Genomic DNA, 25,669 nt, shown 5'->3' on the forward strand with positions numbered 1-25,669 from the left:
CTTTCCCCCCTAAATCCTCTTTTTTTTTTGCTCACCTTTCCTACCCACTTCACTACAAGCAAACCATTAAACGACCCCTCTACTGGGCTTCCGACGGCAGGAGTCCGCGGACCTCCCAGGCCGACAGCCCTCCCTCTATCCGCGAGGGTTCCGGGCCCGGCGAGAGGGCGCGAGCACAGCCGAGGACATGGAGGTGACTGCGGACCAGCCGCGCTGGGTGAGCCACCACCACCCTGCGGTCCTCAACGGGCAGCACCCGGACACGCACCACCCTGGCCTCGGCCACTCGTACATGGACCCGGCTCAGTACCCCCTGACGGAAGAGGTGGACGTACTTTTTAACATCGATGGTCAAGGCAACCACGTCCCGTCCTACTACGGAAACTCGGTCAGGGCTACCGTGCAGAGGTATCCTCCGACCCACCACGGTGAGTTCACCTGGGTGCAGGAATCCTCTCTATCCGCTCCTGTTTTCCTGGGTCCGGGAGACAGCCAGAGACTCAGGCTGGGCAGAGCAAGCAAAAGCCCTTAAGTGTGTCACTAGTTCATTTTAAAAAAAAAAAAAATTGGGGCCCGGAAATGGGCGAGGAAGCAGTGTTGCTCTTTGGGAGAGTGTTTTTTAAAGTGTGCTCAGGCGCCTCTCTTTGCGGTGTCCTTTGGGCCAGGCACTCACCTGGCAGGCCCTAGACTCAGCCCTGATCCTCAGGCTGTTGGTTGTAGATTTTGCAGCAGGGGACATCTCAAGCTGTGCCTGCTCGCGCCCGCCGCGCGCGCCGAGCCTTTCAGGCCAAGCAGCAGCGCTGGCCAAGCGGGCCTGGAACCGGGCTCCTCTGAAGGGCTTCCAGTTTCTAGCTACCTAGTGGAAGGGGTCTTTCGCTAGAGCCTTGCAATTTGAAAACAATTTAATTTTTATATTTTCAGAAAAGCCCAAACACATGTATTTATTTCTACTTTCTTTGCCTTTTCCCTAAAACTAGTGCATTTGAGTTTTACGCAGGTTTCCTGGTGGCTTGAGGAAGAGAATCTGGTGGTTGACACGGTAGAAAAGAGGTAGAAGCTTTAAGTCGAAGAGAAGTCAGGTTTGCTTAGACTCCCGGCTACACAGAATTTTCCTACGTTTTTGCTTTAGATGCTTAATTGCCAGCAACCCTGGCCTTATTTTCTCCTCTGGCCTACAGTAGTTCCTATGGACTCCTCAGAGATATTTAGGATACACCAAAGTTTCTTTTTAAGTAGGAGAGTTTCCAGTTGCCTCCCTCAAACCACTTACCTTGAGAAGTTGAGGGGAGGTGTTTAAAAAAGAAAAAGAAAAAGAAAGGAAGAAACCCAGCCTGATGTGATTGGGACAGGGGACCCTTAACACTTCTCAGCTGTGAGATTGTGCTCAGAGGAGCAACACCTTGGAAGGGAGGAAAATGTGTGGCTTTCTCAGTCAGCTGCGCCTGCTCAGGTCTCCCTGCTCAGAGCTAGCCTTGGCGCCGTTTTCACAGCCCCTCTGGCAGCAGGCGTCCTCTGCCTCACAGCCTCCAGGTCTTAAACAGTCATTTCTGCGGATGCGGCGCTCTTTGCTCTGGTTGTGTGCAGATTAGCAGTTGAGTGGAAATGAGGTAGATCAGACCTAACGTTATTTACTATACTACTTCCTGCATCAAAAAAAAAAAAACCTTAACCCTTGGTGCTCAAGAGAATTCTCCAGCTCTTTTGACTCCCCTCCCCTTCCTCTAGTTAAAGATTTTAGTTTCAGTATTGCTCTTAATGGTTGACAAGACTGTCAAATGGTGAGGCAGGCATACAGGACAAAAAGATCAATAAGAGTGTAGATTTGCACTTGCAATTTAAAGTTTCCCCTAGCAGAGAGTATGGACCTGGATGGATAACAGAGGAACGCCTTAAAATGGGGTATTTTAAGTGAAAGCTAAACTTCTGTAGATGAGTCATCCTTGGCTTAAAAGACACACATAAACTGGAATTTTGTGTCTCAGGTGAAAATTCACCTACTGCCCTGGTGACTAGAAAAGTCTCAAGGGCCAGGGAGGGGGACTTGTTTTCTCTTCTTTTCCTATAAGATTTGGAAGGGCGAAGGAAAATTAGGAAGGAAGATCCTTCACGGTTTTGGACAATTTTCCATTTCAGGCCTTTTGGAAGCAGCTTTGCCAGTTCTAAGCAAGCATTGAACTTTTCTAAATTAACTCTCAAATGCAGCCTGCCTTCCTTGCTTTGGGTGTTGGGAGCTGGGCCTCTCCCTAGGGTTGTGGAGTGGTGTGGCCCCACTTCATCCTTCAGGCCTCATCACTCATGCTGACTCTCTTATCAGCCTGGCTGGGATTAAGTCTGCGGTGGGAGCATCAGGGCCATTGAAAGAAACCAATAAATCAAGGCAGGTTCTAGAAAGAGACCCCAGGAAATCTGGTTTAGACTGCGAATTTGGACAGGACAAATAAGCCATGGAACCTTTCTTCGCGTCCCTGCAACTCCTCTGGAGTATTTTAGGAGCAGGCCTTTCGTTTTAGATTTGATGGGTGTGGACAGGGTCTGTTTCCACCTCGGGGCGCATGGGCCCGGTACTCCTGGAACCACCGAAATTAGAGTAGGTTTGAGCTCTCTTGCTCTGTTGGGCCTGGAGATTTGCTGACTGGGAGGTTGGGGGCGCCAGGAATAGAACCTCCAGGTGTGTTTGCGAGCAGCTTTCAATGAGGTCCTCTTCTCTGTTCTTCTCTTTCCCTGTTATCGCTGGCGTCGCAGGGAGCCAGGTATGCCGCCCACCTCTGCTGCACGGATCCCTGCCCTGGCTGGATGGCGGCAAAGCCCTGAGCAGCCACCACACTGCCTCGCCCTGGAACCTCAGTCCCTTCTCCAAGACGTCCATCCACCACGGCTCCCCGGGGCCGCTGTCCGTCTACCCTCCGGCTTCATCCTCTTCTCTGGCCGCAGGCCACTCCAGTCCGCATCTCTTCACCTTCCCGCCCACCCCTCCGAAGGACGTCTCCCCAGACCCGTCGCTGTCCACCCCAGGATCAGCGGGCTCCACCAGGCAAGATGAGAAAGAGTGCCTCAAGTATCAGGTGCCGCTGCCGGATAGCATGAAGCTGGAGACGTCCCACTCCCGAGGCAGTATGACCACCCTGGGAGGGGCCTCGTCCTCAGCCCACCATCCCATCACCACCTATCCGCCCTACGTGCCCGAGTACAGCTCCGGACTCTTCCCACCCAGCAGCCTGCTGGGAGGATCCCCAACAGGGTTCGGGTGTAAGTCGAGGCCCAAGGCGCGATCCAGCACAGGTAAGTGCCTCCACCCTTGGGAATTTTTCTTTTGCTCCCTCCTACTTCCTCTACATCCAGGTCAAGGCAAAAAGGGGTCTTTCTTCCCTTAAAAAAAAGTGGGGGGTGTTGGGGAAGTCTCTGGAAGGCCTACAGGTATCGCCCAGCACTTCAGAGACCTTCCATTCTTCCAGCCTGGGAAGAATGTGGTGTCTTAACTCCTGCTGATTTAGGCTGCAGAGGGGAAGTGTGTTCTGCTTGTAACCCCCCCTCCACCCCCCCCATCCAAGTGAGCTGGGAAAGGAAAAAGATTAACACAAACAAATGGATGCCCCTTCCTCCTGCCTGCTGAGGGACTTCTGGATTCTACAGCTAGCCTTTAGAGACCAAATGGAAGGCCCCAGGAATAAATCTGTAGTGTTTAAAAGCTAAAACGAAACCTTCTCCAACCTAAACAAACACAGGTCCCTTCTATGACCCCTTTGGCCTCTGTCTGTCAGACTGCTCCTCTTCCCTCCCCTCGGAGAGGGTCACTGGGGCTATAGCCAAGGACTGTCCTTTATAGAGATACATATAAATAAAGCGTGTGTCTGTGTCATTCGGGAAGGAGGCAGACACTTGGTAAAACCAGCAGGCTTCCCATGAAAAAGGGACTCCTCTTAGCTGAACTTCTGAGGGCTGCAGAGCGAAAGGACCATCAAGCACCCCTTTTCCCAGTCGGTTCCCCACAGTGTCTTTTGGAGCACTCAGTCCGAACAGGGGCCAGAGCCCCACTTCGGACCTCCAATTCCTGGAGTTGATTGGAAGCCAGGTGTGATAGATAGAAAGGCTGAAAAAGATTTTGCAGGTGCGCGCTTCTGCTTCCTCTGCACCTCCCCTGCCCCTCAAAAGCCAACTGTGTTTTCCAGCAAGCGGAGAGATTTTTTTTTTCTATTGAAGCCATTGCAGGGACGCATGCTCAGGCAGGGTTTTTCCTTTGCTTTAGAAGTAAGACAAATTCATTCTCAGTGTGTGGGTACACAAAGCATTTTAGTCACCAGAGTGTGTAGTGTGACCGGTGTTTTCAGAAGGAATTTTGTGAAGACTGTTGTGTCTCCAAAGGTGTGCTCATTTCAGAGTGGGCCACTCCAGCTACACAGATTGCATTAAGGAAGAAAAAAAAAACTATGGTCAAAAAGTTGCCTATGAAGGGCAGGCTGGATGAGCGGTCTTCCAACCGTGCTTGGGTTTGGAAGACTTCAGAGGCATGGTGCCTGGAGCCTAGTGACCAGGAGATCAGTTTTCAGGGTTTGCTTCTCTCTCTTTCTTCCTTCCTTTTTCTTTTTCTTTTTTTTTTCTCAGGGTGACATTCACTCTGACTGCCTGAGTAGGACTGTCTCTATTTAGTTGATATGTTTTAGCTAATCCAATTATTTTCAGACGGCTGCACGCGACAGTTGCATTGTTTATCCTGGGCCAGGAACTTTAATAGAGTCCGGATGCGGTTAGGCTGACAGAAAAACTCAGACCTGCATGCTCAGTACATGAAAGTAGGCAGGAGGGAGAAGGGAGGTAAGCTCGTTGGTAGAGTCAAAAAGAAAGCTAGAGGAAGAGAGAGCTGAGGGGCAATGTGATCTGCCAAGGTGCCGGGACAAGAGCTGGGCTGGTGGGGAGTGAAGGTTCCGGACTAGAGAGAGAGGCGAGAGGACTGGTTGCCTCCTAATGTGCTACTGGAGGGCTGAAATCAAGGACCGACACCCGTGTGTTTTGAGGTTGCAATGGGGTTTAAAAACAAAGCAAAACAAAAATTCTCTGTACTGGTGGGGCTCTGAGGTCAGGGAAGTGCCTGGGCTCTGAGGCCCGTGTGGTGGCTGTGGGGGGAGGGGACTCTGACTTTCCAAAAGACTCTCATTTCTGTGCCCTCATTTCCAGGCTTCTTCTTCATCCCCTTAGGTTTGCACACTTTTTGTTCTTGGTTTGATCTGTTTCCTTCTCTCATCTCTTTCCTTAAGCTGGAGGGTGGGGTGGGGGTGGAAGAAGCAGGACCAGTACTAGGTTTTCTCTAAGTCTTGTTCCCAGTTGTTTGTTGTTTGTTTGTTTGTTTGTTTAGGTGAAGGGGTGAAATTTGGCTTTGCACTTCCTCCTTCTCACTCCTTTCTCACAGTCATAAAAACCAAGAGTGGCATACCTGGCCCGCAAAAGACCTGGGACTTTTGGGGAGTATAGAGGGAAGTTTCTAGAAGTGCTCAGTATGCAGACAGAGGACTAGTGGGAATTCTTGTAGAGGGTGCTCTCTTATTTCCTTTCCCTTCCCTGCTCTTCTGTCCTCCCTCTTCCCCCAATTCCTTTCTCTTTCCTCTTTGCAGATGCATTTATTGGATGAGACAGAAAAGAGATGCAGGTCAGGGTTATTGCTGTCCTTTGGAGAAACGTTTGAGGTTGTGGTCTGGGCCTGCATTGCTTTCTTGATGTCTTTGCTTTCGGTCTGGTATCTATCTTTCTGAACAAAAGACAAAGATGTTGTTGTTGCTTTTATTTTTCCCTAAAGGGTCATTTTTCTCAGTTTCCCTGATCACTTTTTGGATATGGGTACCTCCTTCCACTTTCCTGAGAAAAATAGCTTACCGGCCCTCTGCTCCTACGCAGCCCAATTTCAGGGTTTCAGTCTGAAAGCCCAAGGGGCATTTGAAAATGGCTGTTGAATGTCAAGAGGCCTCACAGCTCTGTGGTTCTTGTCACCTTAGAGAGGTGTCTGCCTGGCAGCTCACAGCAGACAGGGGGAGAGGCAAGAGGAAGACAGAAGGCAGGAGTCAAGCCCTCCATTAGGAAAATTGGCTGTGTGCTGAAGTCACAGTAGAGGCAGGGAGAAATGAGAAGAGTAAAGCCCACGCGAGGCAGTCGAAAATTTGTGGAGTGAATCAAGACAGAAAATTGCTCTAGTGTGCAGGGCTCTGCCTGAGAGCAACCAACTAGTCACTCTGCTTTCAAGGGCCCTCTGAAAGGAAGCTCTCTTCCTCCCTCCTACCTGACAAAGAAAAGGAAATCAGCCTGGCCACAGGCTGGGAGATCCCCTTAGTGTCAGGGTGCCTAGGCCTTCGCCCTGCTCAGGGCGGCTTGCTTGCTACCCTTCTGCTGTGCCTGGTTCAAGGGACATGTCAGCAGCAAGCTTCCGTCTTTCTGCCCAGTGCTTATACAGGGAAGGGGACCTAAGTGACCCCTGTGCAGACAGGATAAAAAGCAGGCCTTGGCTGGGCTGTGGCCCATACTCACTCACAGCATTTGGGCTGTGGAAGCAATAGACACTTGGGAAGCCAAAACAGCAAGGCCTCCTGGCCATGGCTCTACAGCTGGTATCCCTTTGCCCGCCCGCTCATCCCTTCAGCTTCTTCACAGCCATTGGCCATATGCCATCGGAATTTGGCCCTACATGAAAATTGTCTGAGTACCCTCTAGAACCTTTGAGGAGAATCAAGAAAAGTTAACTGAGATCCTATGAAAGTATCTTTGGCTGTATGTATAAGCAAATTTTATATCTAGTCCCAGAGACTCTAGACACCAGGGGAGAGTTCTCTGCGGACCCCATGCTAAAAGCCTTTTTTGTAATCTGGATGGTAAAAAAAAAAAATTCTGTTCAAATCAGTTTTGAAAAAGCAGGTTTACACACGGCACCCTTAGTAATGGAAAACGTGATGTCTCTCATGGTTTTCTGACCACTGTTAGGGAGGGTTGGAGTTACATTGTGGTGATGATAACTTGAAAGAATTTGTCCCTGGAGAAGGTGGCAAGTCCACAGGTGTAAACACCCCCCTTTTCCTTTGGTTTTGACCTGGGGCTTTCTAAAAAATCATTAGGTCTTTTGTCTACCAAGGTAGACTTTGTTCCTTTCCTGGGAAGTCAGAATTCCCAATCGCTCCTCTGGAGTTTCTTCCTTTAATTCATTTGTCATTGATTAATCCCTCAAGACAAAGGGATCCCGCTTTTAAGTGCTGAGGGTCAAGCCTGGTGTCTTATACATGCTGGGCAAATGCTCTACTCTGGAGTTATACTTTCAGCCCCTCAAAGAAATTTAGGGCTGTTCTTCACTGCCCCATCCACCCTGAGAGTCTCCCTCTCATTCCCTTGACCCACCTATGTGGTGGCCCCGCTGAGCTGCCTCTTACAGCAGGGGATTGGGCTGGCCACTTTCTCCTTGGCCAGAGGAACCAACAATGCTACTGTGTTACTCCATACTCCCCAAAATGGAAGAGGTTCTTCTAGAAGGGATCTTTCCCACTTTCAGAAGTTGCAAAGAAGTCTCTCTGTCCAGTTTCTACTGAGGAACTTTCTGGAAGTAGGTCCCTGTTCTGATTCAGCGCTGGTTCTGGGAGTGAACAAACCTGGCTAAGCTGGTTTTTCTGTTTGTTTATTTGTGGTTTTGGAAAAAAGAGAGAGAAACTCCAGTCGGGCCTCAGTTACTGAGTGGGGAACATCCTCCCCTCCTCTTCTCCCAGTCTTTGTCTGACCTTCAATCTATCCTTGCGGCCCTTTCTTCTCTTGGCTTTTCCCCCTTGAGATCATCTGCCTGAAGGCTTGTACTGTGTTTCCTTCCATCAGCCCTTGGCTGGCCAGGCTGGGGCCAGAGTCTAACTCTGGTTCTTCTCCTAGCAGCTGGAAAGCTCCAGCAAAGGTGGTATTTTCTGAAGGAAAGGCTCTGAGAATTAGAGGTTGAGTCAGTCCTGCTGGGCCTTAATTGATGACTTTGCAACTAGGGGCACTTACAGTTTTATTGGAAGTAAAAAAATGTGAAGTTCTAGCTACTCAATCATCATCCAGTTGATCAATCTATAATCCATCTATTATCTGTTTATCTATTGATTAATCTTTCCTTTCTCCCTATCCTAATCTTCATTATTGAGTCAATCTATACAGACAGCCCGGGGACCAACTGGGTCCCCATTCCTTGCTTCATTGACTTTTTTTTCTGAGGAAAATGAAAGAAGTCTTTTGTTTGTGGCCCGAGTGTTCCGCACTCAGCGTGCTCTTAGGGAAATGTTTGAAGGTCTCCCTCCTTCCTTTTGGCTCTATCTTCCTCACCAAGTGGGAGATGTCAAAGTCAAGGGTCTGTTATTCTACTCACCTGAAGTCTATCTGTAACAGTAAGGGTTCTGTCACACAGAGTCAGAACTTCGGAGCACTTTGGAGCTGGGATGAACTATTTCCCTGCCCAGATGAGTTTGCAAATAATGTTTTTGTTTTATTTTCCCTTCTAATTTCAGTGTGATGTGTGTGTATGCGCATGTGTGTGTGTCAGGGTATATGTGGAGGATGGATAACAACTTCTGGGGGTTAGTTCTCTCCTTACACCATGTGGGGTCTCAGGGATGGTACTGAGGTCCTCAGGCTCGGTGGCATGTGCCTTTTCTCGCGGAGGAATCTCACAGACCCTCCCTCATAATTCTAAATGTTATCTCCTGTTTGTATGCTTCCCTTCCATAAGTGGCTTATCTCTTATCTTGTTTTCAGAAGGCAGGGAGTGTGTGAACTGCGGGGCAACCTCCACCCCACTGTGGCGGCGAGATGGAACTGGGCACTACCTTTGCAATGCCTGCGGACTGTACCATAAGATGAACGGACAGAACCGGCCCCTTATCAAGCCCAAGCGAAGGCTGGTGAGTTCTTGGAAGGACTGAACTCATGTCACTGTTTGGTGTTTTCCAAATTGTCTCTGGGAAGGATGGCTTTCTGCGGGAATTGGCAGGACAGTTCAGAACCACATCAGCGTGCTTAGGACAGTTTTCCCTCCTCTCTTTTTCTCCTCTTTCTTCTTTTTTTCTCCCCCCATTCCCCTTTTCCTCCGATTTTTTTTCAAATTAGATACAGAAAAACCTCTGTACTGTCTTTCATGTTTCACTTCTTAAATTTTAAGGCTACTAACTTATTGCTGTCACACCTGAAACTTATTTCCCAATAGAGTAACTAAGCTTAGTAATGGCAGGACGACTGTGCCAATTGTGTCATGGACAGAAATTTAACGTGGGAATGGAATATCCCAGGCACCATGTAGAACCTACCCTGGGAGCAGGAAAAGGTTCCAGGGAGGCAGTGTCAGATGCAGAAGTGGGACTGACCCTCTGGTGTCAGTACTTCATGACATAGTGGTATGGTAGTGCACTTCTGTAAGCCCAGAATTTCGGAGGTGTACCCACAAGATCAGGAGTTCAGGGCCAGCCTCAGTCATGTGTAGAGTTTGAAGGTGACCTGGCAATGGGATGGATGTCTGAAGTAAGCCACTTTCAGACTCAGCCCTTGGTATTTTTTCTGCTTCTGGATCTGAGACTTTGAGGACTTAGGAAAGGTGATTCCTTCAGGGGAGTTTTGTGGTTCCTGTCTTGACTCGTGGTCTCATCTAACCTTCGGTTTTATTTATTTATTTATTTCGTACAAATTATCCACAGGGCGATACTTTCCAGCTCCTACCACACACACACTTGCTTCTATTTTTTGAGCTTTTTGGTATTAGGAATACTTGAGAAAACCTCGAACTATTGAGCATTTATAAAGGAAGCAAACAGGAGCTGTTTGTTTGTAAACTTGACTCTGAAGCCTTGGGCCGGGTTGAGCAGTGATTGTATATAAGACAATAAGAGTAGTCATGGGGCCAACTACGCATAGGCGATATCAAAATGCCGAAGTTCACCAAGTGAAGGGGAAGAATTTCTCCTTGCAGATTCTAAGGAGGGGGGGGGGAGCAAAAACCAAGCAGAAGGGACCCCCACTTCTCCTTTCTTACAGCACTGTCTTTCCTGCTAGACAGCAGTGTAGAGACAGCAGTCAGTTTAGCACTTTTTACATCTTCTTTAGAAAAAGGAACACTTTCTAGGGGTGGAAGTGTCCACATGACTTTAATTTTTTTTTTCAATCTTAGATCTCTAAGCTTCATTCTATCTGATCTTTGCCCTTTTCTCTATCTCTCCACCCTCTCCCCATGCAGTTTAAGTTTTTCTTGTTTTTTTTTTTTTCTTTTCCCTGTGCAAAGCTAACTTCCTAGGAAAACGCTGCCGGATATCTGGGTGCTAGAGATAACTCATAGCAACTCAGCTTCTCCAACTTAAACATCAAGATGTTTAGACGGATCAGAACAAGAAGCATAAAAAAGAAAAGAAAAGAAAGAAAGAAAGAAAGAAATGGCTAGAGGTGTTAGCTCAGAATGAGTGTGATCACACCACAAAAGAATGTCGTGAATCATTCAGAACCCAGCCTTGGTGAAAAAAAAAGAAAAAGAAAAAACACAAACCCAACAACAAAACTTTTTGTTGCAATATATCCAGTTTTTAGTTTTAAAGTAAGGACAAAGAAATTATAAAGATCTGAAAAGTCTCATAGTTTTCTGATGGTTGAATGAGAATTTATCTGGCATTTTCTCCTCTCTGTACAGAGAACACAGGGGAGGACTCTGTATTTTCTATAGATCTGCTTTCACTCACCTTACATAGGAAGTCTTGAACCTCTGAGTAATAATTGATTTTAATTCTAGAGTGCATGGGCTGTCACAGTTTAAGCTATCCGTGTTAATCATCCCACCCAGAGGGGGTATTGATATTTTCAATCCCATTACAATTCCTGTGCTGTGTGGAGATACGGAAAAATTCCTCTTCCTCTTTCCTCAGTTCACGTTTGTGTGTGTGCTGTGTGCTGCTGTGTACACGTCGTCGAAGTTAGCAGATAGCTCGCAGGAAGAGTCAGGGCTCTCCACCCACTGAGTTCTGGGGAGTGAATTCGGGTCAGCAGACTTGCTGGCAAGCCCCTTGACCCTCTGAGCCACCGCACTAGCTATCCGCCCTCCCCGTTTAGGTACAGTCTATGCCTAAACACCTAGAACCTTCTGCTTTCTTTTTTTTCCTTCTCTTACTTTTATGCTGGGGTGTAGACACCTAGGTTTGTGTCTGCTGAGGACGCTAGAGCCATATTTTCTTCTATCTCATGCTTCCTGACTATCACATCGGCTCGGCCTTTCTAGCTTGCTGGTTTTGTTTCGCGTGTTTGCAGACACACTGATGACTACCTAGCCCATCGTATCTCTAGCTTCTCTGTGAGACACAAGCAAAACGTAGCAGTTAGGACCGATGGCTTTCCTTCCTACTAGTATTCCAGAATTCTCTTATGTCTTACAACTAGAACGGGTTGAGCTGCTTGCCTTATTGAAAGACTTATTGATGTCCGGGCCATGGAGCCCAGCAGTGTTGTTCTGGGCAATTCTGTAAGTTTGCATAAGCTCTCTGTCTTACCAGAAACCTATCTGGCACACATGTGTATTTATGATCTTTACAATCTCCTGCAAAGTATTATTTATATATGTATTGAATTCTTTCGTTAGAGCGCTCATTGTATTAATTGGCCTATGTATTTACATTATACATTCAAAATTATTGAACTGGGAAAGCTGGTCGCCTGAGTGGATGCTGTTGGTCTTGCTCTGAATATTTCTCCTGAAATACCATAGGACGGTGACAGTAATCACATGTAACATAATTGTCACAAATCATTAGGCGCTGGTTTTCAGTAAGACTTTCTTCCAGAGAGCACTTGAGGGGAAATCGTTATTTAAGTATTAAATGATCACATTTCCCAAAGGCAGGTGGCCAAAGGCTCCAGAATCGGCACCAACGCTCTTGGGCCTTGGTGATTTCATTTCGGAATGGGCAGCGCGAAAGCAGCACCTTCTGCACGGTGCTAGACAAGGGCCGTTCTTAATTTCACTTCCTTACCATCCCTAAGAGAATCACCACAATAAATAAATAAATAAAAGGAAAAAGAAGACAAGAAAAAAGTCTGCGCTCCCTCTTTAAGGCCATGGGAGCAGATCTGTGGGACAGCCTAAGGACTTTAGAAGGAAGGGATCTGTCTGCTGGGTTTCCCAGTGCACCTCTGAGTATTTGCTGCCTCTTTGGGCTTGCTGCAGTATTGCTAGAGAGAAAGCCAGGGGCGCACAGGTTTTATTTCGTGTTCTTAAAATCGTGCCAGAATCCATTTTTCTTTCTTCTTCCTTCTTTCCTCCCTTTTTTCTTTCCCGTCCCTCCCTTCCCCCCTGCTTCCTCCTTTCCTGCTTTTCTTTCTTTCTTTTTATATTTTTGTGGGGGGAGGGCTAAGGATCCAGCCTGGGCCTTTGCTTTGTTAAACTCACTGAGCTGAATCTCCAGCTTCTATACCAGATGATTCTTTATCTTCTGATTTTCACTATTAATTTTGAGCTCAGGATCCAGACTCATTTTTGAGTTAACTTTTTCTATTCAAAATCAGAAAGAATATTTTAGAAGTGACAGCTCCATTTTCTTTTGATTTTGTGTATGTATATGTGTGTGTGTTTATGTGTGTGTGTGTAGATCAAAGTGCAACTTGGTTTTTTTCCTTCCACCACGTGGGTTCTTGGGATCTGGTCAGTCTTGGTTGTAAGTGTCTTTTCCTGGGAGCCTTCTTGATGGCTCAAAGTTCCATTTTCTTTCAAAAGTTTTGACTTTAATTTTTCATTAAAAAATATGTGCATAGAAAAGCTGCCCAATAAGTTCAAATACACAAACGGTAAAAGAAATCTCTCCCTGTTAAAGAAAATGAAAGCAGAACTAAGGACATTTAAATTTAATTTTTGAGACAAGATTCGCCTCTTTAGCCCACACTGTCCTGAAACGCCTTGTGTATGTAGCCCAGGCTGGCCTCAAGTTGGTGGCAATCTTGCAAGTTTTCAAGTGCAGGAATTACAGTTGTGAGTGAGCCTTCAAGCTTACAGAACCAGGGAATTAAAATTCATGATGAGGCCGACATTTGGCCTATGATGCTTGCACGCTACTTTAGAGAACAGCAAATAGGAAATGCTGAACTTCACACAGGAGGTGTGAGACTTGAGCCAAGGGGGCAGGTGGTGTCCAGGATCCCTACTAAATAGTCAGAGTATCTTTTCTTTCTTTTTTGGATTGCCTGATTGCATGATGACTGCCTACCTAAAGATATCGAGTATGGCTGTCCTGGGAGTGCCAAGTGACGGGCCACGTCTGATAGTGTCGGGCGTGTGAAAGGCTGCAGGGTGACTGGGCAGGGTCTTAACTCAAGATGTCCTCTTCCTAAATTATGGTAGCCTGAGTCTTTTGTATTTTGTAGTCTTTAAAATATCTGTAGTTATCAGTCTATATATAATAAATTCAGTCTTTAGCTTAACATACAAAGTATCGAGTTTCACCAGGCTATCTTTGTACCTCTGTATTAGTATATCTCATTCCCATTCTCTCCCTTCTCCTGATGTCTGTCCCCAGTAATCCTCCTGCCCCAAGCTCATGTCTATATTTCTAAACATCCACTACTATGCCCAACTAGTTCAACCTTTCCTGATTTGGGACGTCTAGCAAGGGGTTTCTTAGCTCAGGTTTCCTTTTATTTTGCTGTTCATGTGCGCAGAAAGCCAACAGCTGATGTACAGATCAATAGTTTTGGTGGATCCTTTCTGAAAAAGAACTCTTGTGGGCCTGGGAAAGATAACTGGGAATGACTAAGATCTTGGGACCAAAATTAGCCAGGCTTATTAGAAATTGCCACCTTAAAAATGAACTCTGTGGCGTATACTTCATGGGGATGGAGGGAGGGGGGGATGTTCCCAAGTAGGTGGCATGGCATCCTGCTTCTCTCCAGTTCTGCACGCAGGTTGCCTACTGAGGTCCCGCCAACTCCTAAACACTGGATTGGCTGCATTTTTCTTCTCGAGGATGATCTCGGATCTTTATGGCTTTCATGTGGCCCACTTGCTAGTTTTGATTTCAGTATCTTTTTTTTTTTTTACCTCCACGCTTGTCTCTGTAGCTCCACCAACACATTTACTGTTTGTTCTGATTTCATCCTCTCCTCTCTCCCCACCCCCAGTCAGCAGCAAGGAGAGCAGGGACCTCCTGTGCGAACTGTCAGACCACCACCACCACCCTCTGGAGGAGGAATGCTAACGGGGACCCCGTCTGCAATGCCTGTGGGCTCTACTACAAGCTGCACAATGTAAGTGGGACTGGACCCAGCGGGGTGGTGGCTCTCCTGTACAGGACGTGGGAACAGCACCAGCATCCAGATTTCCGATGGGTTACCGTCAGTCTCTTTGGAGCTAGGCGATTGGTTCAGAAACCAACACAGTAGGACTGAGTTTATTATTTGTAATTCTTGGGTTTGTGAGACACCTGTTTTATTATAGCCAAGGTTAGCTTTGCCTTCTATATGTAGAGGGGGCTGGCTGGCCTTTGACTCCTGATCCACTTCTTCCAGAGTGCTAGGATTATGGATGAGTGTCACCACAAAACTGTGAGTTTTGAACACATCTTTGCTGAGACAGAAGGGCTTAGAGATAGAGAAGGAACCCAGGTTTGGTAACACTCAGAAGGCTGAGCAGGAGGACTACCATGAGCTAGAGGCTGCCATGGCCTACATATAACTAGTACTAGGCCAACCAGGGCTACATAGCAAGATCCTGTCTCAAAAACAACAACAAAAATGGTGGAAAAGAACACTGCCACTACCCACTTCGTATGTTTTGGATATTTTTTACCTGATAAGTATCATGGGCCTGTGTAGGTTTTAAGGGGGAAAAAATATCTTCTTGAAAAACAGAAAAATCATCAGTTCTAATCATCGGGTCAGGTGGCCCTGCCTTTAATCCCAGTGCTTAGGAGACAACTGCAGGTTGAGCGTTGTGAGTTCCAGGCCAGCCTGGGCTACATACTGAATTCTTGGCCAGCCAGGGCCACATAAAGGGATTGGGTGTCAAAACAAAACAAAACAGGAAATCGCCAGTTCTGTTTCCATGTTCCCTTGCATGGGGTGGGGCCAGGGAGCAGCACCTTCCTTTCAGGAGAAAGGGAGAGAGATGAATCTGCAGTGTGGCTGTCTATTTCCGAGCAAAAGAGGACAGTTGTGGTTACTGATGAGGGGAAAGCCTTGGCTGTTCTGTGCTGTGAACTTCAGATGATCTTCTGTGTGACAAGCATGAACTGAAGCGTCTGAAGATCTCTCTGAAAGTCTTTGTCCCAACAGCGTTCACTTGCAAACGGCTGAGGGGAGAAGTGAGGTTGGAACACTAGGGGAAAGAAACGGTTCCTTCCTCCTTCTGGACCTTGTTAGCAGAACGATAATTGCCAATCAACAGAGTCTAGCTGCATTTACCCTGACTTTTTTTTTTATTTTTCTGAGTCAAGGTCTCATATTGCTTAGATTGTCCTCGAACTCACTAAGTAGCAGAAGACATCCTTAAATGTAGTATAGTTAATCCTAAATCACCCCTCCCCCCCACACCAAAAGCCACCTCTCTTCTCTTGGTGTCTTTTGCCTTTGGCAAAGTCTGGGAGGAATGAGGAAGAAGCAGAAATTATTGCTTAGGGCTATTCTGGCAGTAAGTCACTTTACCCAGGAACACCCGGGAATCAAGGAAGCTTTCCTCCCTCCCCCTTCTGTCTCTCTCTGTCTCTCGGTCTCTATCTCTGTCTCTCTCTCTGTCTCTCTCTCTGTCTGTCTCTCTCTCTCTCTCTCTCTCTCTCTGTGGGATAAAGTTTCTGAGATTCCAAAGGAATCCTAAGCTCACATCTCTTGACACGGTCGGTCCCCTTCGGTGTTGCCCAGTAGAAGGAAACCAGAGGCTTCCTGAATGGGATCTGCTGGTTTCTCTCGATTCCTGACTCCCGGGGCTATCGGCAATTAAACCAAGTCCTGCTTTCAAACGCGGGGAAAGATTTGTGATTACGATCTGGTGGGGACTGGAGCATTAGCGTTTATTAGCTCTCCAGGCATCCCCATGGCCTATGTGGTTATTTTCTGAGCTACAATTTCCAGCTCTCTAAGAACGTCCATGACATGTGAGCCCTGTGATGTAGCTAGGGCGAAGACTCGTCTTATTTTAGTTGTAGTTGAAGGAGCTATGACTCAGAAAGGCGTGTACCTAGGGTATGCACGGTAACATGGCTAGTGAAGTAGAATTCAAGGCTGATTTCCCCAGAAGTCGGGGTATCAGGAGTGACAGGACACCTGGAAAGTTAACCATCTGACCTGACAGGGCATCAAGATCCCCACGCCCACCCCCATAAGTGGTAGTGTGTACATTTCTTGACCACCTTTATGGAGTTACAAAATTATGGGGAATTAGCTACCTCCAATTGTTAAATTCACAGTGATGAGCATGAAGCTGGTTTCTCACCTAAAGATGTGTGTGTATTTTTGAATAATGGTTTCTTCCCTAGTAGAACTAGGGACAGACCCGAAGCTTCAGCATGAGTCAAGTGCTGTAGAGCTGACTCATCCTTTGAGCCTGTTGACTTTTCTCTATTGCGCATGCGTCCATCCCTTCCTGGATCCAGCAGTGCCCCTGCATCAGCCCCCAAGTGCTGCTGTTACAAGCTTAGGGCGAGGGGGAAAAATTTTCTCATTCTCATGTGTGGACATTTTTTTTTCTTTTTCTGCCTTTTGGCTTAGTATGGGTTCGTCAAAGGAGGCAGCTTAGGTGTGTTTAACAATGAGATAATAATCTAGGCCCATGTTCTTGGCGTGTAATTTCTTCTGCCCATGCTGTGTCTGTACATGTGTGCCACGGGCTCCTCTCTTCTTATCTAGGTCTTTAGACGATTGCCTATCTCTGCATCAGCGTATCTAGGTGTGTTGTGACTAGCTATCTGTGGCCATGTAGCTATTGGTGTAACTAGATATTATATTTAGATATCTGACTACATGCATCCAGTGATTGGTGTACACAGTGGTGTATCTAGACATTATCTTAGGGAAGGTCTGATGTGGGAGTGGATACCTGTCATCTCTGTGGGCGGCATCTTTATCTCCCTGACAACCTGAAGGAGCCCTGAGACAGTTTTCTGGCACTGGCTTTGACTCTTTCGCTTCTACTCACCCCCTCTTCCTGTCATAGGGGTAAATATGCTCTGAGGCTCCAGTGTTGGGGGGCTCTGTATTCCTCTCGGGTATTCCTCTCTATTTCTCTGCCAGCACCAGGAAGCCATGTTCCTACCGTACCCAAAAAACTCAGTCCTTCTTGGCTATTTGGATCTTTTCTTCCTTAACTGCCATTTCTAGCCTCAGAGGCAGAGAAGTGAAGAGATGGAGCCAAGGCAGCCTTTTTATCCACCCTTGAGAACACTGGTGGCTGGGGCTGTTTACCTTTAGTATGGCAGGCAGCACTGGGCCCTGGCTGCCTCTTGTCAAGATTCTTGGTCGTATCCCTGGGAACACGGCTAGATATGCGGTTGATTCATTGCGGTAGATGTGTGCCGTTGACATTGACTTGGCTGGCTCTCTATGAAGAGAAGCCTCTTAGCTTCGTAAAATCCCATCCTTGATTCTGGGTCCCCAAAGTATATGAATTTTCAAAGGACACTTAATCACTTAACCGAAAGGATGTTCAGGTGTCGAAGCCTAGTGCTCTTTTTCTCTCAGTGGGGTCTTGCTAGTAGCTCAGGCTAGCCTGGAACTCCTAAGCAAGCCCAGAAATCTTCAGAGTAGGGTTTTGCATCTTTCTCTGAAGCTTTCTTGGTCTTTAATTATGACCACGAGTTTACTTATAAGCTATCAAAACACTTTGGGTTGATTGATTGGTTTTAGCTGCTTTTCCTGTCCAAAGTGCAGAGGCAGGCTAGGGGCGGCAGCAGCTTTCAGTCACTGTGCTTGCTGTCGGGTGACGAGGGCACAGGGGTATCCTCTGGAAGCACACATTGCTTTAGCATAGGCTTCGAGACTGTGTATGCAGCGCCTAGCATGGTGGAGGCCCCAAGTTCCATCCCCAGAACACTCCTCCCTCCAAAAGTCTCAGAACGCACACATTGCAGGGGAAAGAAAGGTTCTCTAGCACAGCACATTGTGAAAAAGCCAGGTGGTGGTGGCAGCCAGACCTTTGCAGAGAGGTACAAAGAGTCTGATTTCCAAGAAAGGTAGATTTCAACACGGGAGGCTTGACTCTCCCCTGCTCTATGTGGCAAGTCTCAGAAGAGATTCATGAAACAAGTAAACAAAATGGCACTCCCCTGCCCCCCCCCCCCCAAGGTGCCTCAAAGCCCGTCTTCTCGGGAAATGCTGAGGGAAATTTTAAGAAGGAAGACAGGTTATGTTGTCAGACAATCCTCGTACTAGACGGGGCCTGAACTTGCCAGCTTCCCGAGTTGGATGTCAGTGAGCTTAGTTACTCTGCTTGGGGTCCCTGGACTTTGAAAGCTGTGGCAGCTGAGTCAGAAGCCCTGTACCCTGAGACCTGCAGTACCTGGGTCCCTGGAATTAAAAAAAAAAAAAAAAAGGAAGGAGCAGGGCTAAGGAAGGGGCAACCAACCAACACAGAAACACATTGCTGGCCTGGGGCAGGTGGCAGGCCCCATGTGCAAAAAACCTGTACCATTTCCAAGGCAGCAAAAAAGTAAAAAAAAAAAAAAATTGATCTTTGTTTAGATTAACAGACCCCTGACTATGAAGAAGGAAGGCATCCAGACCCGAAACCGGAAGATGTCTAGCAAGTCCAAAAAGTGCAAAAAGGTGCACGACGCGCTGGAGGACTTCCCCAAGAGCAGCTCCTTCAACCCGGCTGCCCTCTCCAGACACATGTCGTCTTTGAGTCACATCTCCCCATTCAGCCACTCCAGTCACATGCTGACCACACCGACGCCCATGCACCCGCCCTCCGGCCTCTCCTTTGGACCTCACCATCCTTCCAGCATGGTCACCGCCATGGGGTAGAGAGGGAGAGCCCTGCTCCGTATGCACGAGGAGTTTCTGAGTCCGCAAAGAATCCATCCCTCTGACCCCTTCTACTTGCGTTTTTGCAGGAGCAGTATCATGAAGCCCGAAAGCGACAGATCTGTGTTTTTTGAAGGCAGAAAGCAAAATGTTTGCTTCTTTTTCAAAGGAGCTGCCGGTGGTGTCTGTGTTCCAACCACTGAATCCGGATCCCATTTGTGAATAAGCCATTCAGACTCATGGTCCCTATTTAACAGGGTCTCTAGTGCTGTGAAGAGAAATATTGCTGAACATTGCATATAACTTATATTGTAAGAAATACTGTACATTGGAGGAAGACTTTATTGTACCTGGATAGCTGTAAGAAAGGCATGAAGGACGCCAAGAATTTTAAGGAATATAGGGAAAATAAAGTATGGAGGGGGATACAGAAGAAACTAAGTCTCGATGTCCAAATGGGCACGCTGTCAGTTTTGTTTCCCTTTAGTTGTTTGATGCATTTAAAAAAAAAAAATTTAAAAAGAGAAAAAAAAAGAAAAAAGAAATGAAAAAGAAAAAAAAAGAAAAGAAAAGAAAAAAAAATCCAAGAAAAAAAAATATTGTAGGCAAATCATCTGTTCCAGGCTGTGAGCCTTTGCAAAAAAAAATTTCAGATCCGGCAATCATGTGTGAGATCTCACCAGTTGCCAGTGAGGATTTGAGAATGTCATGTCTAGGCCTACATGCTCTGTGAACTAGGCCCTGTAATTGTTGTCTGTATGTATAATTCAGAAGCACCAAAATAAGAAAAGATGTAGATTTATTTCATCATATTATACAGACTGAATTGTTGTATAAATTTATTTACCGCTAGCGTTAAGAACTGCTTTTTTTTCTTTTTTTTTTTTTTTGTTTTAATGTTTTCCTTCTCCCTGGATTTTTGGTTGAATAAACTAGCTTGCTTTCAGTTGACTTAAGGTGGATGTACTCTGGAGGGTTTATTTTTCCTTTTTATTATTTTTTGATGATGATATTTATTAAATAGCTTCCACGGGCCCAGTGGTACCTGTCTTTTCCGTCACTTCTCTTGCAGCCCAAGCTATGAAGGTAGCAGCGTACTCGCTACCCGCGTGCATGTCAGTGACCTGGCCGCCACAGGCCTTGTCCTGAGAGCAACCCGGCTGACCGTTAGCCTCTGTGTGTTCTGTATTAGTGATCACTGCCTTTAAACAGTCTGTTGGAATAATACTATAAAAATAATAATAAAGTTAAAATATTTTAAAACAACAAAGTAACATTGTATCAAAGTGATGGCCACGCTCCTTATAGAACTTGGTAGTGCTACCCGATTTCAGAGTTGGTTTCTTTGTGAACTGAACATCAGCAGGGCAGCATGCATTCCTTGAATGGGGAGGGTTAGGGTTTCTACTGTGGTTTGGAGACATTTATCCCTGGGTAGACACAGTTTCAGGGTCAGCCTGTGAGCTGCCTGCATCCCTTGGGCACCTCTAGGAGGAAATCTAGGAAGAGTGGGCCAACTCTCCCACTGAGATTTCCAGGACTCAGGCTTTATGGGTAGATTCCTCTTTGGCATTGCAAGCCAGCCCGGTGGCTCCTCAGACCCTTCCCATGTCACTTAGCTACTGCTGAGTAACACCGCAGTGGAGGGTTGTCCAGAACGTCTGCTCCACGTGGAATAACCTTTTTGAAGCTGCTGTGTTCCGCTTGCCCTGATGACAGAATGTGTAACTCTGGCACACACTTATTTATCGCCCAGCTTTCTTAGCGACCGTTTTAAATCTAAAGCTGTACGTTGAAATAAAAGAGCAAGAGAACTAACTGAGAAGCAGCGGCGACCTTGCTGCCTCCTAACTGACGACCAACAGTGCCAATATTGTTTCCAATCATGTCTGAAGGAAAGAGGGTCTCATTGAACCTGGGGGATTTTGTTGTCAGGTTGGTCCCCCATCTCAGGATTCCCTACTTCTCTTCCTAAGACCATTTGTGTTAATGCCCTTTCCCCTTAAGAACAAGGAATTCAAATTCTTGACATTCTTCAGAAGGGGTAGAGGGACATAGGAAAAAAAAAGTCTCAATGCTGATGAGCCTGAGTTTTGCTTTGTTTTCGGTAAGGCAGTTACCTCACTAAGTCAGTTCACCATAGCACACTTTGATTTAATTTTCAAAGTTGTTTCTAGAACACGATAGAAAATCATTGAACAGTCTCTATATAGCTAGATGATACTGGTTCAGGTTTCCTTGGGAATGTCACCACATTGCCATAGCTCCAGTAGTTTTTGTTCAAAGAAAGAAGGAAAGAAAGGAAAGAAAGAAAGAAAGAAAGGAAGGAAGGAAGGAAGAAAAGAAAGGAGAGAGAGAGAGAGAGAGAGAAAGCGAGTGAGCAGGTGAACAATGTTGATGAGGGTATAATCTGGAAAAACAAGAACCAGGATACTGTTGAAGTGTTTTTTGAGTAAATTGTATCTTTGATTAATTTTCAATCATTTTCCAAATACCTGTAGAAGTTTTTCCATGGAAGAATATTTGAGACATAATATAGGGATTGGAAGAAGGGAAGAAGACACAGGTTTGGTTTCACACTTGGGTTGACTTGGTACTCATGATATAGCTTAGGCTGGTCTCAAACTCTTGGCAATCCTCCTGACTCAGCCTTACACGTGCTGGAGTGATGGGCATGAACCAGTGTGCCTGACTTAGGTTAGTTCTTCCAAACATTTCAAAGGCTAACATAATAAGGGAAGGACTAGCTTTGGGAGAGGTCAAGGGGTAAATATCACTGAACTGAAACACTTTGAAGTTGGTTGTTCTGGCCCATGCCTCCAATCACAGCACTAAGGAGGCAGAGGCAGGTATACTGCCTTTAGTTAGAGGCCTGCCTGGGCTACCTGGTGAGTCCTTAGGCAGCCTGGGCTACAAAGTGAGACTCTGTCCTCCAAACAAAACAAAAGCAAAATAAGCAAGTAAAACAAAAACAAACTCTGTCTCTGTTCCAACAAATACCTATTGAGGATCTAGGTCAAATTATCTTTTGGGCTAAATGGCTCTACACATAAAGATGCTAAGTCTGAAGACCTAAGCTTAATTCCTGGGACCCAGACATCAGGAGGAACTGACTCCAATAAGGCTCCTCTGATCTCCACATGTGAGCATGCACGAATGCATACAGGTACACATGAATGCATGCGTGTGTACACATTCACACTCACACATAACAAATAAAAAGTTTTTTTCTTAAAAATTTAAAACCGTCTTTACAAAAATAGACTTTAGAAGAAGATGAGCCAGACATGGTCGCTTACACCTGGGAAGACTGAGGCAGGTGGTTGTTTCTAGTCAGGGGTCAGCTGGAGTAGTGGTGTAAGATTCTGTCTCGAAAGATTGGCAAAAAAAAAAAAACTTTAAAAAAAGGAAAGAAAAAGAAAACTAGACCAGGAAATAGAGGAAACTTATAAGACACTAGTGACGTCATTCTTTCTTTGTGATATTAACCTTGTTATTCCCCTTCAAAACGAGCTTCCTAAGTTGTGCTGAGTTCCCAGCTGGGCCCCTGGGTTAGCCCTTCAGGCGACGGTTGAGATAGAACTGAGGATGCCCAGGGCCCATCTGCTGAGATCAATGTTTATTCTCTAAGGTTTAAAAATGACTGCTTAGGGGACTGGAGATATAATAAATGTCTGCTGTAGAAACTTGAGGATTTGAGTCTGAGCCCCAGACCTCCCTCACAAAAGCCTGGAGTGGGGGAATGTGGTTGCCACCTCAGTGGTAGGGAGGTGGGACCAGCAGATCCTGATTTTGACTTCGGTGTGTCAAATGAGTGTGTACACAGGCACACACACATATACACACACACTTTTTTTTTTTTTTAAGATTATTCTTCATCTTGAGTGTTTGGCGAGCTCTCTCTCTCTTCCCCTCTCTCTGTCGAGGACTGGCCAATCTCATGTAGCCCAGACTGTTCTGGAATTCCTTATGTAGCCAAGGACAACTGTGAACTTGTGATCTTCCTGCCTCCATTTCTCAAGTGCTGCTATTACAGGCATAGTCTACCACACTTGGTTTACGCGGGTGCTGGGCATTTGTGCAAGCTGAGAAAACACTCTGCTAACTGAGCTACATTCTCAAAGCATTACTATTTTGAGAATTCCTTAGTAGGAAGGGCTAGAATTCTGAAAAGTAGCGTTTGAAAATCCGGGAGTGACGGGATCCAGAAGATTCCAAAAGAGCCCAGCGGCTCCTCCCTCGGCGGTGCGCACTAGCTTATAGAACATAGATTACCTTGTGTCGTCTGACTGGCAGTTCTACACAGGAGTCAGCATCTCTGTCTTTGGAACCTCTGCTCTCTCTGAACTGTGTCCAGGCCCCTCTGGAACTGAATACGTGGGACTTACTTGCCCTGCTGATTTTGGCAGCCTGGTTCATCCATCCTGCAAAGAAATCCTGCCTGAATGGCTTACGGGCTATTCTCGGAGTACAGCCAGCATTCAACTTTTCTTTTTCCTCGTCTCTCTCTCTTTCCCATTGGAGAAGGGATAAACAGAGGAAGTAAACGAACGTTCACAAAAGCAGTTTCTTTCCGGGTGCCTTGGTCACGTCCCTTCCTGAACGGCCCTTGGCTCCTTTGCAGGGGATCCTGGTACATTAGCTACATTGTCTGTGGTGCCTTGTTACAATCCCCTGTCATGTCTGTGTGCACGGTTTGTCAGGCTGAGTATTGGAGAGGGGATTTGGAGAGTGGGCCCCCTCACCCAACCCATCCTGTTGGCCCATAGGCCCTGAGCTCAGTAGAAGCTACAAGCTTGGAAACACAAGGGCTCACAGCCCTTGTGGGAGGGGCCTTGTCCCTAGCAAGAGCCTAAAGGTTGTGTTGATACCTAAAAGGGACTTTGTGTTATGAAGAAGCAACTTTGGGATGTAGGTCTAGAGATCAGGGTGCTGAGTAAGGACACAAAGCCAATGGGTCTTAAAAGGCGACCTGATTCTGCGGCTTGGTCTGAAGGGGATGTAGCTACAGAAACAGCACCACAAAAAACTTGCTTATCTGGGTTATTTGGTGGGTGAAGGAGAGAAGGAAGCCCCGTGAGCACAAGAAACTAACAGAGAATGAGAGTTTTGTTCACTCTCTCTTTTTTCGTTTTTTTCCTGATGATAAACTTGGCTAATATTTATGAACTAAATTTGCAAAGTCCCCAAACATTATTTATGCTTATTCTTGTATTGTTGAGGATTCCACTCAAGGCCTCCGACGTGCTAATCAAGTAACTCACCTCTAAGCTACATTCCCTGTGCAGCCTAAAACATTTTGTTTGTTTGTTCGAGACAGGGTTTCTCTCTGTCGCCCTGGCTGTCTGGAACTCTAAGCCAGGCAGGCCTTGAACTCCTCAGAGATCTGCCTGCCTCTGACTCCTGAGGGAGTGCTGGGATACCATCGCCTGGCATGAAGAAACAATTTTTCAAAGGAGTAGAAACAGTGTTCACCCTGCTTTTGAGCTGGCCAAGAGTAGGCAGTTTTTGGGACAGTTGACTTCAAAGGTCTTCCTGAGTAAGTTGTTCCCTGGGGGTGGGGGAAGGGGCCTTGAGTATAACCGTTGCTCCATTTTATTTTTAAGACAGGGCCTCACTCTGTAGCCCAGGCTGGCGTGGGATTCACAGGGATCCTCCAAGCGGTTGCTATTTGAGGGTCACTAAAACTCTGTTTCAACTGGATTGGGTTGTCAAATAAAGGCCCTGTCATCTGACCTGTCTTATATCCGAAAGCCGAGAGCATTGTTCATGACAGTGAACACCCTCAGTGGTCTCTTGCTGCAGCTAAGTGTGTTTTGTTTTTTTATGTGTATGCCCACTTTGTCTGAGTGAATGTATGTGCCTTGTGTACATGTCTAGTGCCCTGAAAGACAAGAAGAGGGTGTTGGATTGCCTGGAATGACAGATGGGTGTGAACTACCAGGTGGGTGCTGGAAACAGAACTTGGGTCCCCTACAAGAGCAACAGTGCTCTTAACCGCTCAGTCATCTCCACAACCCCATTCCGAGTAAGTTTTAAAGCCACCTCACCTCCTTTGAAGACACATATCCGATGGGCAAGTGATGGGATTCACTTTCAAATACCCCAGGACCTCTGTCCACTTCCACATGTTGTCCTTTGACCTTCACACAGGTTACTATGGCATGCATGGGACAGCACACACACACACACACACACACACACACACACACACACGATAACTAAATATGTGTAATGAAAAAAATGAGAAAGACAGGAAAACTGATCATTTCTTCAGTTCATCCCTTAAGACCATGGATTGCAGGGAGGAGATGAAGGAGAAGAAACTGTGCCTGAGATGATAGATAGATAGATAGATAGATAGATAGATAGATACGTAATAAAGACCTTGGTGGATTGCTCAAAGCGGACAATGGAAGGGACAGACAGGGCTAGAAGGTATGAATCTGGTCTTAGGCACCACACTGAACTGCTGTACACTAACATAGAGAGCGCGCACAACACTGAACTGCTGTGCACACACACAGAGCTGGCACCACACTGAACTGCTGTGCACACACACACAGAGCTGGCACCACACTGAACTGCTGTGCACACACACAGAGCTGGCACCACACTGAACTGCTGTGCACACACAGAGAGCGCGCACCACACTGAACTGCTGTACACACACAGAGAGCTGGCATCACACTGAACTGCTGTGCACACACACAGAGCT

General features: G+C 46.5%; 1 protein-coding gene across 4 annotated transcripts; it reads left to right on the forward strand.

Moving 5' to 3' along the window:
• Positions 1 to 20,164, forward strand: Gata3 (GATA binding protein 3). 4 transcript variants are annotated; one of them, XM_041630801.1, is made up of 5 exons: positions 1 to 428; positions 2,743 to 3,279; positions 8,740 to 8,885; positions 14,119 to 14,244; positions 18,667 to 20,164. In XM_041630801.1, the coding sequence occupies exons 1-5, from the start codon at positions 188 to 190 to the stop codon at positions 18,949 to 18,951; spliced, it is 1,335 nt and encodes a 444-aa protein (XP_041486735.1). In that variant the 5' UTR covers positions 1 to 187; the 3' UTR covers positions 18,952 to 20,164. The 4 variants fall into 4 exon arrangements, with proteins under 4 accessions (XP_041486735.1, XP_041486736.1, XP_041486737.1 ...); XM_041630802.1 differs by having other exon boundaries at positions 8,743 to 8,885; XM_041630803.1 differs by having other exon boundaries at positions 18,675 to 18,870.
• Positions 20,165 to 25,669: the final 5,505 nt, after the last annotated feature.

This window comes from Microtus oregoni, unplaced genomic scaffold, assembly GCF_018167655.1.
Source record: "Microtus oregoni isolate MIOR12 unplaced genomic scaffold, Mior012 000035F_ref0000213, whole genome shotgun sequence".
NCBI classification, from domain to species: Eukaryota; Metazoa; Chordata; class Mammalia; order Rodentia; family Cricetidae; genus Microtus; species Microtus oregoni.

Bases quoted from the DNA above. Each gene is read 5' to 3' on its own strand.
- Gata3 (XM_041630801.1), top strand. From the start codon at position 188: ATGGAGGTGACTGCGGACCAGCCGCGCTGGGTGAGCCACCACCACCCT. The intron at 3,280-8,739 runs GTAAGTGCCTCC...TCTTGTTTTCAG, and splicing joins CAAGGCGCGATCCAGCACAG to AAGGCAGGGAGTGTGTGAAC. The intron at 8,886-14,118 runs GTGAGTTCTTGG...CCCCACCCCCAG, and splicing joins TCAAGCCCAAGCGAAGGCTG to TCAGCAGCAAGGAGAGCAGG.